This window comes from Oncorhynchus tshawytscha, linkage group LG22, assembly GCF_018296145.1.
Source record: "Oncorhynchus tshawytscha isolate Ot180627B linkage group LG22, Otsh_v2.0, whole genome shotgun sequence".
Lineage (NCBI taxonomy): Eukaryota > Metazoa > Chordata > Actinopteri > Salmoniformes > Salmonidae > Oncorhynchus > Oncorhynchus tshawytscha.
Window position 1 is genome coordinate 19,436,695 of NC_056450.1, and position 15,662 is coordinate 19,452,356.

Here is a 15,662-nt window from a genome sequence, read left to right on the forward strand (position 1 = left end):
ACCACGCACTGCTCGCAATAAATTATTCTGTCCTTTATGAAATTACACAGTTCATGTAAAAATGACCAAATACACTGACAGTTTAAAGCAAAACTATTTATTATGGTGAACCTGAGCAATCTAAATAAAATCGGAATTATTTGAAAACCCCAATCAGCAGTTGGATGTGAGTTGCGTCCACTCCGGTATGCTACAAAACTACCGTAAAACAATTTTCGACAGCGCATTTGGTAACAATGACCAAGCAAATTCCATTTGTTGTCACTCAACTAATAAAGCCTAGGATTTGACATTACAAAAGCCATTTTAAAAGCATCAGAATGTTGAAAGTGTTTCGCAGGCCTACCTCGTTGGCGCAAGCAGCTGTCTCCCGCAGTGTGCGCACTGTTATCTAACAGTCATAGGCGGTTACATGCATACACGTTGGAAACGCTACTGAACGGAAGTAGAGGACGCATCAATTCAGTCACAACAGATAAGCGGTATTTTCAGAATAGAACAATGAGTAAAAAATCATTAGTGAAACCGTGATTCATAGAATTGGTTTTCTGACCAACGCATGCTTATTTGGATCGGTTTCGGCTCCAATGGACCGATGCACTCATGTCTTTTTGAACCTGGGACCGATGCGTATCCGTGAGTTGTTACATCCCTATTATCCATATTACCTGAGCTTCATCTTTATTATTTCTACGTCGGATTTGAGGTCGCAATTTATGGGAAATGCCAAAACTTTGGAGATCACAATAAATGGCGAAGTGAAATATACTGTTTTCCATCTGGCAAAGTTTTCCCCAAATGCTTATGATAAATCCAGAACCAGCCATAGCCTAGCTAGCAGGATTATCGTTTGGAAACAGTGTAGTTAACAAAAACGGCAACAAAAGATAATATTATCTAACTAAATGAGGTTGGCATGCTAGCTACCAACATTCTCACAGCTGTTCATGCCCTAATTGTTGATGTTTCTCCACTCCACGTGGAAATCCCTCGACGTTCCTTCCCAATCCCTTCTTTGATGAGGTTAAAGAGCCGTTTGCATCCAATAAATGTTGCATTACTGCCACCTACTAGACTGGAGTATAACTCCCTTATACGTTGCTTAATTTTTTTCTTAAAAAATAAACAAATACCCTACCCTCTACTACAATCACCTTACTCCACTATTTAAATCTATTTACTCCTACTTCAGGCCAACATCCTGAAAGGATGGGACACCACCACTTAACACACCCTGTAACTTTTCTGATGTCAAGTCTTGCACACCCAAATACCTCTCTGCAGCTGCCACCACAACCTCTATTTTCTGTGACTTACGTTCCATCCCTGCAGGACGGTTGATAACCATTACTATAAATTCAATTGAATAGGCACCCCTATTTTCATAGCATTTAATTACTCATTAGTGTCCATTTGAAGTCCATCATTGTCCTTTGAAGAAATGGAGAGCTCTGCGTAAATTATAGGCTGCCTACAGAGTCAACAGAGCAACTTTTCCGTGTCCAGCTACATTGAAAATAAACGGGCTATGCCACCGTGCTATTCCCTTACAATTACTTTATTTTCTTTGAGAAAACAATCTTTGTTACATCATGCAAAAAAATATATATATTCGATGAGAGATAGTCTACCACCTTCAGACTGGTTTGAAAAGTGACTGTCACCTACGAGCTTCTCCCCTTACTCACTTTTAATTCTCCCCTCCCCACTACACCTTTCTGTGACCAAATGCAGGTTTCTTATTTCACATCACAGGTGGCTCACTAGACTGCGCGTCCTGTTGGTTCACTAGACTTTGAACATCGACAAGGCTAGATATCTAATGTCATAGGATACTTGAAAAAACGAAGTCTAAGGCTGAGGCTATATTGTTCATTTGATTGCACCTAAGCTATTTATTTTTCAAGCATTGTAATGTATTGTCATATTATAATGGTCATAACGTTATACTGTATTATATAATATTGTGAATGATACAATTGCCCATCAAAGTAGCTTTAGAAAACTTGATTAGAATCTACTGGGGAAATGTGTTTAGCGGCAATCTCCATTAACACAAACATATATATGTGTGTGAGAATAGCCCCCGGGGCCAAAACAGTATAACTCCAGGGGAGGTGAGAGGAAAATCAAGCTTTTAGCACCCCTGTGTGTAGGTTTGGGGGAATTGTCTAACGTCTGTTGAGAGGTGCGTGCAGTGCCCACATTGGGTCAAACTTGTGTCGTTTTTTAAATTTTTTTATCATAAACTACCACGCTGTTTTGCCAAGTATCTTGGCCTATAAAGTGCATTCAAAGTAAGACACGATACTCAAGTAGTTAGCTAGCACAACGGTGTTGCTAACGCCTGCTGTGTACCAGACTAGCTGGCTAAAAAGTGTCTTCTGTGGGGTTTATCGGCGGCTGACTTCCAACGTCTTTAACTTCTTTATTAACTGTACTGAAGCGCCCCTGCCTCCCGCCTGTCCTAGCTTCTTCTTCCACGAGGTTTAAGGGCGGTTGGCATCCAATAAATGTTGCTTCACCGCCACCTACTAGGCTGGAGTATAACTCCCTTATACCTGGCTTGAAAAATTAAATAAACAAATACCCTACCATCTACACTCACCCTACTCCACTATTTTAATCTATTAAGTTCTTCAAAATTCAAAAGGCACATCTGAGCAATCATTTTTACAGGTGCATGGCAACTTTTTGGATGTCAAGTCTCGCACACGCAAATACCTCTTTGTAGCTGCCACCACAACCTCTATTTTCTGTGACCTATATTCCACCCCTGCAGGACTGTTGATAACCATTACTATAAATGTTAAAATCCAATCTTACTGAAACATATTACTTGTTGGCCTACCCCTCTGTACTGGTACAGATCTACTACTCACACCACTCCTCTCAGGATCCCTCCCCCTTGACCCATATTCCTCTACTTTCTTCACTGCCTCCTACTGTCAGACTCATCTTTATCCTGACCCTTGGTGCAAGCCTCGGGCTCCAGGAACTTCAACACACCTACCACTTCCGATACTTTGACCTCATTCACTTCCATTTCTCCTCCTGTCTTCATCTCACTCACCTTTTTCTACCATTCTTCTTTAACAAACCATCTCCCTTTTTCCCGCCATTTTTCACTGACTCAAGCTCACCCTATTCCTCCCTCTCTCTCTTTGACCTCCTCTGCTTCTTTTTCCCTCCATTCCTCCTCTATATTCCAAGTATAACTCTCCTTTTGATAATTCTGCACTTCTCCTGACATACACCTTGTTCTTGCCTTGTCAAGGGACGCCATTCAACCAGCTGTCACAATCTCTGTACAATCAGCACTGACCCCTCGGGACGTTGCGCTCAACAGTGCATCCCCTAAGTGGGGACTTCGGTCAAAGATATCTAACTCCTTCCCAATCCCAATTTGTGAACAGGTATAGGTAGCCTGCATCATTTTTCGGAGGTGAAACCTAAACGAGCATCGCTGCTCTAGAACAGGAATTACGTTGAAATAGGGGCTGCATTGCCTTTTTAAATGTTGTGTGTGTGTGTGTGTGTGTGTGTGTGTGTGTGTGTATTGAAGTAATATTTATTATATAGGCTATATTATATACAGTATATACCTCATGTGACCTATAATAAGACTATGTATTAATATGACAAAGTCTATTAAAAATGTTTATCGGACTCCATAAAGATGTTTTAGCAAAATGCAAGTAACTATAGTTGAGTTATGGAAATAGGGATGTCAAGAAGGGTCTGAGAACGGAATACTTAGTCAAATAGATTTAATAACATTTTAGAATGAATGAATTATTACATTATACAAGGCATAAAGCTTAAGTTACAAGGCATTAACAAGCATTAGTCTAGGCATGAACAGAGAGAGTGAGAGAGAGAAACCATAGCATTATCAATGGCCCATAGCTCTGGGAGGAGAGAGGGAGGAAGATTGAGAGTGTATCTCACCACAGCATGTCAAAAACATAGAGAAGAGACAATGAATCTGAGTGCCTTTTATAAAATCAGAGCGGTTTGAATTCCAACTCGGGAGTTGTTGGCCAATAGTATTACTGTAAAATTGAACTTCCAATCAGATATCAGACCTACAGGATGTAAAGACAACAGGAACTTCACAGAGGTGTGACAGAATGAGGGATGTGGAGAGCATCACAGAGAAGGCTGAATTCCTGAGAAGACAAAACCTTTTCATATAGTGTAAAGAGTCACTTTAGGGGCTGGGCTGCCCTACAGCAGTGCCTGAGACAGCATTTTCCACCACCATTAACGGAACACAAAATGATGGAAGAATGGTGTCGCATCCCTCCAATAGAGTTCCAGACACTTGTAGAATCTATGCCAAGGCCCAATGCCCTATTTAGACACTTTATGTTGGTGTTTCCTTTATTTTGGCAGTTACCTGTACTTTGCCTCTAGGAGATTCCCTGTTGAAGCCCCACATGGTGAAGAGCCTCACCTGCTTCCTGGACAGGCTGTCCATCTCTCTGCATCCCTCCCTGGAGAAGTTTGAGAGCCAGCTGCTGCAGCATGTCAGCACGGACTGCCACAACACGGTAGGAACCATGTTACATGATCCGAGTGGAAATTATGCTACTCACATGGGGCACCGTTTGTTGTGATTGTTTACAATAATTCTTAGTTTTTCTGACGTACAGTGGGGTCCATAATTACGATGTTGATAGAGATGAGGAAAAAAGACTGTGTATAAAATAAATAATGCAAATAGTGAGCTGTTCTGTATGTTCCAAAAAATTGTGAAGTTATTTTATTTTGCTCAGATTTTATTTAACAAGTAATAAAAAGAAATGCTAAAAAGATGGGGGTCAAAATGATTGGCACCCCTGTTTTCAATACTCTAGCACCCTCCCCTTACGAGGATAATGACACTGGGCCTTTTTCAAAATTGTTTTATGAGATTTGGGAGGGATCTTAGACCATTCCTCCAAACAGAATATTTTCAGATCCTAGCTACAGATTCTACTAACCTGCTCTTGGCAGTACTGTATTCCTTCTTGATTCTGAGATTTCTATGTAACGCGTCTGCAGCCACGTGTAGAAGTAGATGACAACGCATCACACAGTGCGACCAAAACAAAGATCTACACACATGCAAGAGGCATTTCTCACTCAATACAAAACATGGATTGCCAATTACCTTCAATTTTTGCCCTTGAAAATTTGTCACAAACACAGTCCTTTTATAGCTACCAAAAGCAAATCAGGGCTTGTCTATTCTCTTCGTCTAAGGAGACGTAACCATGTTTGACAGATGCAGCCATGCGCTCGCTATTCTGTGCGCAGTGCAGTTGTGTCGGTCCTATTTATATATCTGCTCTATCTTAAGTGACGTGCGGCAGAAAATTGATAAATTGATATCATGATGCTGTCAGTCCCCTTTATCTCTGTCCCAGTGTTCAGCACGGCCTCTTCCCCCGCTGTTGAACCCTCCTGATGGAGCAGTATTGAGCCACGTGCAGTTTTGATAAGGCACGTCTCACCGTTATGTTTTATCAAGGGCTTCACTGTAGTATCTTGGCCATTAGAGGCTGTGCTAGTGTGTGTCAGGCTTTGGAGTACACCCTCTGAGCAACTTTGGATTGTTCAGAACGGTGGCCTTTTGGTGCTGTATTATTTGCATTTATTTGCAAATTGGCAATTATTGGCATAAACCTTCTAAAGATATGTGTTTGATAGGTGGTCATTCAATCTGTCATCCTCCTTCACACACAACTCTGACACAGGCAGACATTGTCATTGGTGCGCACACTGAAATGACAGTTTAGTGGAATGTATGTCCTTTATGGATTACAAAAGCTAGTGCATCGATATGTTCATCTTTAGTGAGCACAACCTGGCTGTAACCTTCTAACTAGAGACAATTACACGGAGCAATTAATCATTTTACCTGAAGCTTTTCCACTTCATGAAGAAAGTGTTCCGTCAGTACAGTTTGAACCCGTGAACTTGAATACAGTGAGGGAGATTAAAAATCAAAGCTAGCAGGCCTATATTTTGCTCTGCTATTCATGTACTCATACATTGATCAGTTCTGACATTGCTCTCAGGTTTTTGTTATAAGTGCTTTGCGCTAGTCAATGCACCAATCTGCACTGTACAGAACAACCCATAACAAAAGACCCACTGGTACATGGATTTCTCATTAGTGTCTCATACGAAACAAACTAACTATTGTTGTCGCTCGAGGGACGTTAACAAGGATGCCATTGGACAGGTGAGCGTGCATATATCCAGATTGATTGGACAATTGGGATTTGGGTGGCTCCGGGGTAGCCTTTTTTAACATGATTATCTACAGTACCATGTCTTCTTGAAAAAGGATCTGGTGTCTGCCAAGCTACACATGCTGGGCCTAGCTCACTTTGAAATGAAACTATGAGAAACACATCTCCGGTAGAGTAGAAGAGGCAGAACGGCTCAAATGAAAGGCTGTTGGACGAAAAACTTCATTTTGCCTTTTGTGAGTTAGGAAGACCGGTGTGATGAAATTAATCACTTTTATTAAAAATGAATCTCCCTCATCATTGACACCTTTTTGTTCCTTTGTGAGTCTTCATAACTGGGTAATGTGGATTTTGTTAAAACAGTCAGATTGACTTCAGTTTGTGCTCTATTGTGAAACTTCAGTGGGGCTGACGCCTCTCTCCGCACCTCGTCTTGAGGAAGGTGATAATGCATGCAGCATCGAGGGTGACGGCAGACTTTAATTAGCGATTGTGCGCGTACATACCTGTGTGCGTATGTATGTACGGGTGTGTGACCTTTTTGAGAAGTGCGACTCCTTGTGCTAGATTGAGATCATCCAGCTATCTGGGAGGTGATGCTGACACCGTACATGCTGCATCAGCCTCAAGTGCTCAGTGAAAGGCAGACTAAAGCACAAATGGAGAACGGTGGATGTGAAGGAAGAGAAGAGTATTTGTTTTCTCTTTCCAAAATATCTCCCTTTACAGTTCTTAAATACATTGTATTGAGAACAAAATCATATTGAAAATGCACATTTTCACTTGGCATACAGTATAAAGGCCTTGTGGATCTGTTTTTTTTAGGTCTTCTGTAGCTACTGTAGATGTCATGGCTTTGTTGTAGTGCAATTAGAATGCCAACACTTGCCTAACTGCTATCTCGACAGGCTATTTTGTCTATACATTCTGCAGCTTGAGCCATCCAGAATCCATAGAACTCGGTGGCTCTTCCAACCCTTTGTGATAAGGTAGGGTAGAGAGTCGATCAAAGTGTTCTCTTTATTTGGTCCTCCTGCACATAGGCCCCAGGCTTGGGGACACTTAAACTGTATTTGTCTAATCTACCCCTAGATGCTTTCACAGCCAGCGGAGCTCCTAGACCTAGAACAATAAATCAGGCCAGACCCATTGTCTCAGTCAGGACCCATGATGTTTGTATCCAATGTCTTGGCGAGCGATCAAAGGACCGAAATGGGAGCAGGAGAAAAAAGAAGCAAGAGGACAAACACCGTGCCGCAGGCAAAACTGCATGCCCCTAGGCAAATCTCATCAATTGCGAGAAGCAAAGCAAAAACTCAATAAAGTTTTTCATTTCCAGAATAAAAGGAAACACGCTCAAAGTAGGACTGCCCCTGCTGTTTGTGTGCCAAAGAAAAAGCCCAAAAGGAAAACGTCACTCAGAAACATTTTCTTTTTTTGCCCTGTGAGAATGCTTGGACGGGTTAGGGTACGGTACACCTCTACATATGCCAACTGACTCCTGCTATCCTTAATCATTACAACTTCCAAAGCAGATTATAGAACGAGCAGTGTGATTGGATACAGTAGGCCTGCCTGTATTGGATACAGTAGGCCTGCCTGTATTGGATACAGTAGGCCTGCCTGTATTGGATACAGTAGGCCTGCCTGTATTGGATACAGTAGGCCTGCCTGTATTGGACGTTTTATAAAGCCTATCTCCCCTCGCTATCTCTCTCTAGAAGAATAACAAAAATATTACTCCCCCCAAATATTCAATAAGAAGAATACCTTATTGTCCATTAACTTACAGAGAACAGAAACTTATCTTCATGCTCATAACCCAAACACCTGAGACACACACACACACACCGTAGCGGTTTGAAGTAATTGGTCAGCCACAGTGCAGCGCACCCAGAGCAATTGTAGCAAGTGCCTTGCTCAAGGGCAGTGAATAATAACCGCAAAACTCTTTGTTTGCCAGCTCACTCCGCATCTATTTTTTTCAGTCTGAACTGGGATTCAAACCGACGATCCCTCCCTTTGCTGGCCCGCGTCTCTAATGGCTAGGCTACCTGCCACCCCCATACAAAGTCTCTGAACCTACTGTTTATTATTTCATTATTATAGCTCTTCCTTCCTCTGGGTTCTATGATGATGATGATGATTGAAACCTTTATTGCACCGAAGAGTATTTGTTTTACACAACATGAGCAATGGAGAAAAACAAGACATGCAAAGGGAAGACCTGAGTGTTCTAGGAAACATCTGAACCTTATAATAACCTTCTAATAATGAGATGAGGTTAGCAGTAGAGGTGTCCAGATTCAGCATTCTGTATCAACAACTATAATGCAAAATACTCAAATCTATAATGGAACCTATGTGGGACAGTCTGGGACCCGGCTCTTTTTAATCATCTTCAAGCGTGTGTTGTCTCACTTTAGCAGTCAAAACAAATGAGCATCAGGGAAGCGGCGTGAGTGGGCGCCATTGACCGAACCCTCCTGGCCAGGAGTGTGATCAATAGGCATTACCACCTCCTAAAAGATTTCCTTATGTTAATATGTTCTCTTGCCAGTGATTTTAGTGTCTAGTCAAGTGGAGTCATCAGGGAACACTCAATGCTGTCCATCTCAAGTGACCTTTAACCCTATGGGCTCTGGTCAAAAATAGTGCACTAAATCAGGGAATAGGGTACCTCCTGAAACCCCAACCACCCTAACTAAAGCAGTATACTCTGGTGAAAAGGGCAGCAACAAAAAAGTGGGATAATTTTATAAGCTGGCTATATTGGTCGACTTGTGACTCAATATTTTCTGATAGTGAATCGTGGGCTGCGTTTTCACCAGGAGGGCAATGCGATTCATCAGCAGAAGCGTTATGCCAGTTAAAATGTGTTAAGGAGCAGAGGAGTGGGAGGATGACAACAGCATGCTAATGATGGTTCAACTGTGTTTCCTGGGAAGGATGACTCACCTCTGTGTGAGGAAGCTAATGTCCACAGCTTGGGCATCTCCCTCCACCGCCACACGTACACACACACACACACACACACACACACACACACACACACACACATATGGTAGCATGTTTTGCACTCACATACAAACATGCTAGCATACGTGCGCACAAGCTAGCATGCGCATACACAAACATGCTAACATGCTCGCACACACACACTAGCTCAAACACCCAGGATAGCATGCTCACAGACACATACATGCTAGCACACTAGCATGTGTTTGTATATGCACACGCACACACAGAGAAACACAAAACGACCCCTCTAATGGGCTTGTCTTGTCGGCACTGACAGAGTTCTCATATCTTTAAGATTAGTATAAAAATAAAACATTTTGAAAATAATTAGCCTTTGAGTCCCTATTTAGCTGATTTTACAATTCAGATTAATTTAGTTGTTTCAGAGAGGGTCCCCCATTTTTCAGATGAATGCTCTGAGACTTAACCCCTTATTGAGATTGCACATTGGATTGGATTTTATTCAGGGTTGACTCAGCCCTTTCAACCCAACTTGTTATGTCACATGCCTTCATATTGTTATAACACTATACATTGCAGCTTGCTGAACTTTAATATTAATCACAGTTTGATATTAATCACAGTTTGTAATTCATCACAGTTTGTATTTGCTGAATTTTGCACTTGACATCAAATTAATCTCTGTGCCAAAACATAAAGACATGATTTAAGGGTGACATAAGCCTGTATGAATGGTTACGACTGGTATTATGTTATGTTTTTAAATCCTCTGTACTCCAGACGCTGGACCTACTTTATAGTCTCATTCTGTCTGACTGACTAAAACCCCTGACTCAACCAATCAAATAACTTGCACACTTACTTCATCTGCAGCATCAGAACACAAATAACCTTCAAAAACCAATTTATTCTCCTTAAGGATCCCATTTAATTTCTTCAAAATGAACAGCACAGGACACTGCACACTGCCTGCTCTCTCCCTTGTTTAAATGACCTTACTTTCTAGTCAGTTCCATGTTATTCAACTGACAGTTCTTTCTGTAAAAGTACATTTTGCTTACCAAATATTTCAATTTTTGCCAAGCCAGTACATTGTACAAATTGAATCAACAAGATTCTACACTGGCGATAAGTAACAGAGATAACGCCTTGGTCTCCTTTTTAAATGCCGGGTTGAAACAGGCTAGTAATATTCGAGATGTATGTTCAAATCCTGGATTTGTTTTTAATTGTAATCGAAATGTAAATATTGAAACCCTGAGAAAGTGCTAATATGCCTCAAGCCTCATCCCAAGGTGGGTCTGAGGTGTTACCTTTATGTGCACCACTACAGCACTCAGCATTAATGTTTGCACTTTCTTTCTTTTTTTGTCCTGTGAAGAGATAAGATATCTTATTCTAATATAATTGTCTTTGACTTGTAAGGAGGGGGTTTATTTCTCTCGCTGATTTCTAAGGAGCATTAAGAACCTATGTATTTTGCAGAGAAAAAGCATTTATTCTCGTGGCCCCCAAGGTCATGTCTATTAAGGCATCATTTTCTTACTCAGCCATTGAAAAAGCTGGAATGTAGAAGAGTTCATTTTCTCCTCGTCTGAACTCCTGACTGAACAGAATGTTCTGGTTTCTCTGAACAACTCCCACACTGGGCTACTTCACGAATTGGAAGCTAAAAAACAACAACAACCCTACTCTCTAGCAACCAACTACTTTGTTTACACTGTTAACAAAGCATGGCAATAAATTGCCTCCTAGTCTCATCTGTGCATATTGTCTCTTTTTTTAAACAAACTGTAATTCTGGTAGTTTAAATAACTAAGACGTTTGCGCTGTCACAGCGGCTTGATCCACTGTGCTCACGTGTCTACGACTAGTCTACCACGCTGTACGCACGGTAGCATGATGAGACCGGGTCACAATTTCTCCCACCACTGTTAACAAAGGTGGTGACTCTCAGAGAGCGAGCAACAGAGAGAGACCCATGGACATCTCCCGTGGATGGCCAGTTAAAGGGGAAATTCACTTTTTTCATTAGTCCACTGTTGATAAAGTCACATATCAGCAGTAATATTTTCAAGATATTGGACTTTCATGAAGCAAAGTGTCACGGGTTACATCATAATGATGATCAACATTTTTTTTTTTTTTTACAGATGAGACATAAAAGCTGTCTAGTGGGGATAGAGCGAGAGGAGCTGCAGGGTGTCCTGAGCTCTGGCTCGCCTGTGTCCCACGCTATGCGCTCATCACTCGGACGACTCCCCTCTTCTGTGACAGAGGAAATGGAGTATAATTTAACTTAGGGACCATTTAATTGTTCCCTGTAAGCTTCTTAGCTTTAAAATATTGACATTTTAGGATCGGAAAACAAATCTGTGATGGCAGCAGCCAGGGGATAGACAGAGTTGGAGGGAGGAAGGGATATAGGAGAAAGAAAGCGTGTCAGATGGAGTGCGAGAGGTGGATAGACAGATATGAGAGAAGGGTGCGTGTGGAAGGGGCGACAAGAGAGGGGATGGGTTTTAACAGATGTTGCCTGTTAGAAGCTTCAGACAGCACTTTCTCTCCCTCAATCACTTCATTACAGTCCTGTCCTAGATAAAACGGTGCCATCTCCTGTCATCTCCTCACACTGGAGATGTTGAAAGAGTAAGCGAACAGATAGATTCCAGAGAAGGCATAATCATAATTGTAATCTAAATGTAGCTGAAAGCAATCATTTGTGGGGTTCTTGTAACACTTATACTGCCAGCCGCCACTCTGTTGTCAGAAGGAACTTGGAGGCAATGATTTTTTTTAATCATCACAGTGTTGAGTTGCCTCCAGCATAGATAGAATAAGAATTGTAATTAGAATGACGGCTGTTTTGTTTGTCTCTCTCTGCATTATTTTCTTGTCATGGTTGTCATACTCAAACTGTATGCTATGTTTGTGATGAGGACTGTTGGTAATTGTATTTGACTGAAAAAGGTTATGGATATTTAGAGGATGGAGCCTGTTGTTTTAACAGGCTCCACCCCCCTGGAATCCTCTTTCTCCACGGGTTGTTTTAGGCACACACTTCCTTCTACGTCGCTGTTGTTCACACTCGACCTCTCTTCACGTTTCTCTCTTTATTTACCCTCTTCTGAACCATGATGATGTAGCCTGTGGACACGTTCGACATTGCAGCCGACTTTAAAGGCGAGTCGAGGCTGACTGCTCTACAAATCACCTTGCATCAAAAATAACGATTATTTGTAGATCAGTCAGTCAGCCACAATTTACCCATGATGCATCACAGTGTTGATGCTTTCGAACCCAGCCTATGTCTGCCTCATTTTTCTGCACAGCTAAACATTCAAGGCCATTATGAAGGCTAAAACCTTCTCTAGCTGTTGTAATGGATATTGCAGTTGCACAAGCAGGATGCAGTCCCTACACATTGCACTGGAGCAAAAACAATCTGCGTTTTGTCTGATGATGTTGGCAGATTTTTGTATTTGCTGCCATATCATAGCCACTAGCCAGAGACGCTAATGAATAACACTACTACTTTGACTGCCTGTCTGCCTTCTGCATAGCCAATGTTGCAAAGAAAAAAAAAACATTTTCAATCGCTAATTAGACAGCGTCTCTGTATCTTGCTCGTGTTTGATATGCTGCCTAGATGGCTGCATGTAATTCACGACTTGAGTTTTGCATTGGGGGTGGAAAAAAAATTAATCATGTTTTGTGTACAACATGTAAATAGCTGCATGTAGCCTAACTCCTCTCCTGAGAATAAGAACATGAAATCGCACTTATGCTTAATAGCCTACTGAGGCATGGAATGCCATAGTTAGTTAGAACATGGACTTTGTGTACAACATGAAGTTTGTAGGCTGCACCAGACAAAGGCGTTCATCGCCTTTCAAGGAGGGGGAAGCAGCAGCGGAACACAGAGCAGCAGCTACATAGGCAGTGGAGGTGGGCACCAGCTATATCAACAAAATACAAATCCTGCACATGCACAGAAATCTCATTATCTTTAGCCACGGCAAATCGGTTTTCCAGAGAATCTGGAACTGCAGCCACTCCATTTAACAAACTAGGCTCATATGCTTTTTTTGTAAGATTTTTAATGCCTAAAGACATAAGATTTAGGTGTAGAAGAATCGTATGTGACATTTTATGGGCGTTCTCTTTCAAACAGGCAATGGTCCAGAAAACGACTGCCTCTGTGCCTCGTACTGTGGCTGTCCCATAGTGTATATTCAGGGAAAGGGGATACCTAGTCAGTTGCACAACTGAATGCATTCAACTAAAATGTGTCTGAATCAGAGAGGTACGGGGTCGGCTGCCTTAATCAACGTCCACACCAGGGGAGCAGTTGTTTTTGGGGGTTAATTGCCTTGCAGATAGGCAGATTTTCCACCTTGCCTGCTTGGGGATTTGAACCAGTAACCTTTTGGTTACTGGCCCAACACTCTTAACCTCTAGGCTACCTGCCACATCAGCCTCATTATACAGTATATTTACAAAGTATGTGGACACCCCTTCAAATTAGTAGATTTGTCGATTTCAGCCACACCTGTTGCTGACAGATGTATAGAATTGAGCGCACTGCCATGCAATCTCCATAGACAAGCATTGGTAGTAGAAAGTCCTTACTGAAGAGCGTGGTGACCGTATAAGCCCCAGAAGCTCACAGAACCGGACCGCCAATTGCTGAAGGCCGTTGTTCTCATTGAAAGCAAGTCGAAGAAGCGGTAGATCTGTTACTAAGTTTCATATTTGCGTCTTTTACTTTCAGGATTGTACACCAGCTTCAAACAACTGAAAATGCAATATTTTTGGTTATGGAAAGACACTACATAGCCAACAATATCTTTACATAGCTGAAAATGCAATATTTTTGGTTATGAGAATAACGGCCTTCAGTATTTTCAATGAGAATAACGGCCTTCAACAATCGTCAGTCCTGTTCTGTGAGCTTGTGTGGCCTACACGGTCACGGAGCTCTTCAGTAAGGCCATTCTACTGCTAATGCCTGTCTATGGAGATTGAAGGGGTGTCCACAATACACTACATAGCCAAAAGTATGTGGACACCCCTTCAATATCCATAGACTAACATTGACAGTAGAATGGCCTTACTGAAGAGCTCGGAGACTTTCAACGTGGCACCGTCATAGGATGCCACCTTTCCAACGAGTCAGTTCGGCAAATTTCTGCCCTCCTAGAACTGCCCTGGTCAACTGTAAGTGCTGTTATTGTGAAGTGGAAATGTCTAGGAGCAACAGCTGCTCAGCCACGAAGTGGTAGGCCACACAAGCTCACAGAATGGGACTGCCGAGTGCTGAAGTGCGTAGTGAGTGAAAATGGTCTGTCCTCGGTTGCAGTGGAAACGCGTTCTCTGGAGTGATGAATCACGCTTCACCATCTGGCAGTCCGACGGACTAATCTGGCGGATGCCAGGAGAACGCTACCTGCCCAAACTGTAAAGTTTGGCGGAGGAGGAATAATGGTCTGGGGTTGTTTTTCATGGTGAAGTGAAATCTTAATGCCACAGCATACAATGACATTCTAGTAATTTTTGTGCTTTCAGCCAGACCTCACTAATGCTTTTGTGGCTGAATGGAAGCAAGTCCCCACAGCTATGTTCCAACATCTAGTGGAAACAATTCCCAGAAGAGTGGAGGCTGTTATAGCAGCAACAGGGGGACCAACTCCTTAGTAATGCCCATGATTTTGGAATGAGATGTTCGACGAGCAGGTTTCCACATACTTTTGGTCATGTAGTGTATCTCACAACTTTCCAGGGTTTGTGCCTCGGGTCTCTTATCGCAGACTCTCGAAAGGCATTGACGGATCTAAATGGGAATGTTTCAGATGTGAAACACAATTTCCCCATTGAGTATAAACAAGCCCCGACTACTGTATCTTCCCCGGCCACTTGAGAGAGATGGACTCGAGAGATGTTTACTGTTGCTGCGAAAAGAGCAGGAGAGAGGGAGAGAGAGAGAGGGATAGAGAGAGTAGGAGAGGTGGAGAGAGGAAGATTGAGAGAATGATGAGGATACGTGGGCTGCACGCTCTGCAGCTGTATATAATACTGATGCTCAATTGATATGCTAATTGGATTGGGAAGGTGTGGGTGGATATGGAGACAGTTTAGGCAGAGAGAGAGAGAGAGGCAATGAGAAAGATAGAGGGAGGCAGAAGCTGGAGAGGCAGGCAGTAACACAGGAACAGAAGTTAGGCCCAGTACCCAGGGTTAGAGAGTTTACAGTCAATCATCTCGCTCACTGCTCTCTCCGAGTTACTTAGCAGCTGCAAGTGCCACGCTGCAGCGCAAACTCCCAAAACAGCTGACAACCAATCCGCCCGTTGATTGACTTGTTTGTTAAACACATTGACTTCTTCATTCGCATTTACATTTTTCATTTCATACGGTAGCTTGTAATGACGGTTT

The 15,662-nt window shown here is 42.3% G+C and overlaps 1 protein-coding gene across 4 annotated transcripts in view; it reads left to right on the plus strand.

Annotated features, from left to right (window-relative positions):
* Nucleotides 1–15,662, plus strand: part of nphp4 (nephronophthisis 4) — a 191,766-nt gene that overhangs the window by 54,336 nt on the left and 121,768 nt on the right. For all 4 annotated transcript variants that reach the window (XM_024384500.2, XM_042303891.1, XM_024384503.2 and 1 more), the window contains exon 6: nt 4,420–4,556. In XM_024384500.2, coding sequence (XP_024240268.1) covers nt 4,420–4,556 — 137 coding nt within the window. The remainder of the gene's footprint in view (nt 1–4,419; nt 4,557–15,662) is intronic.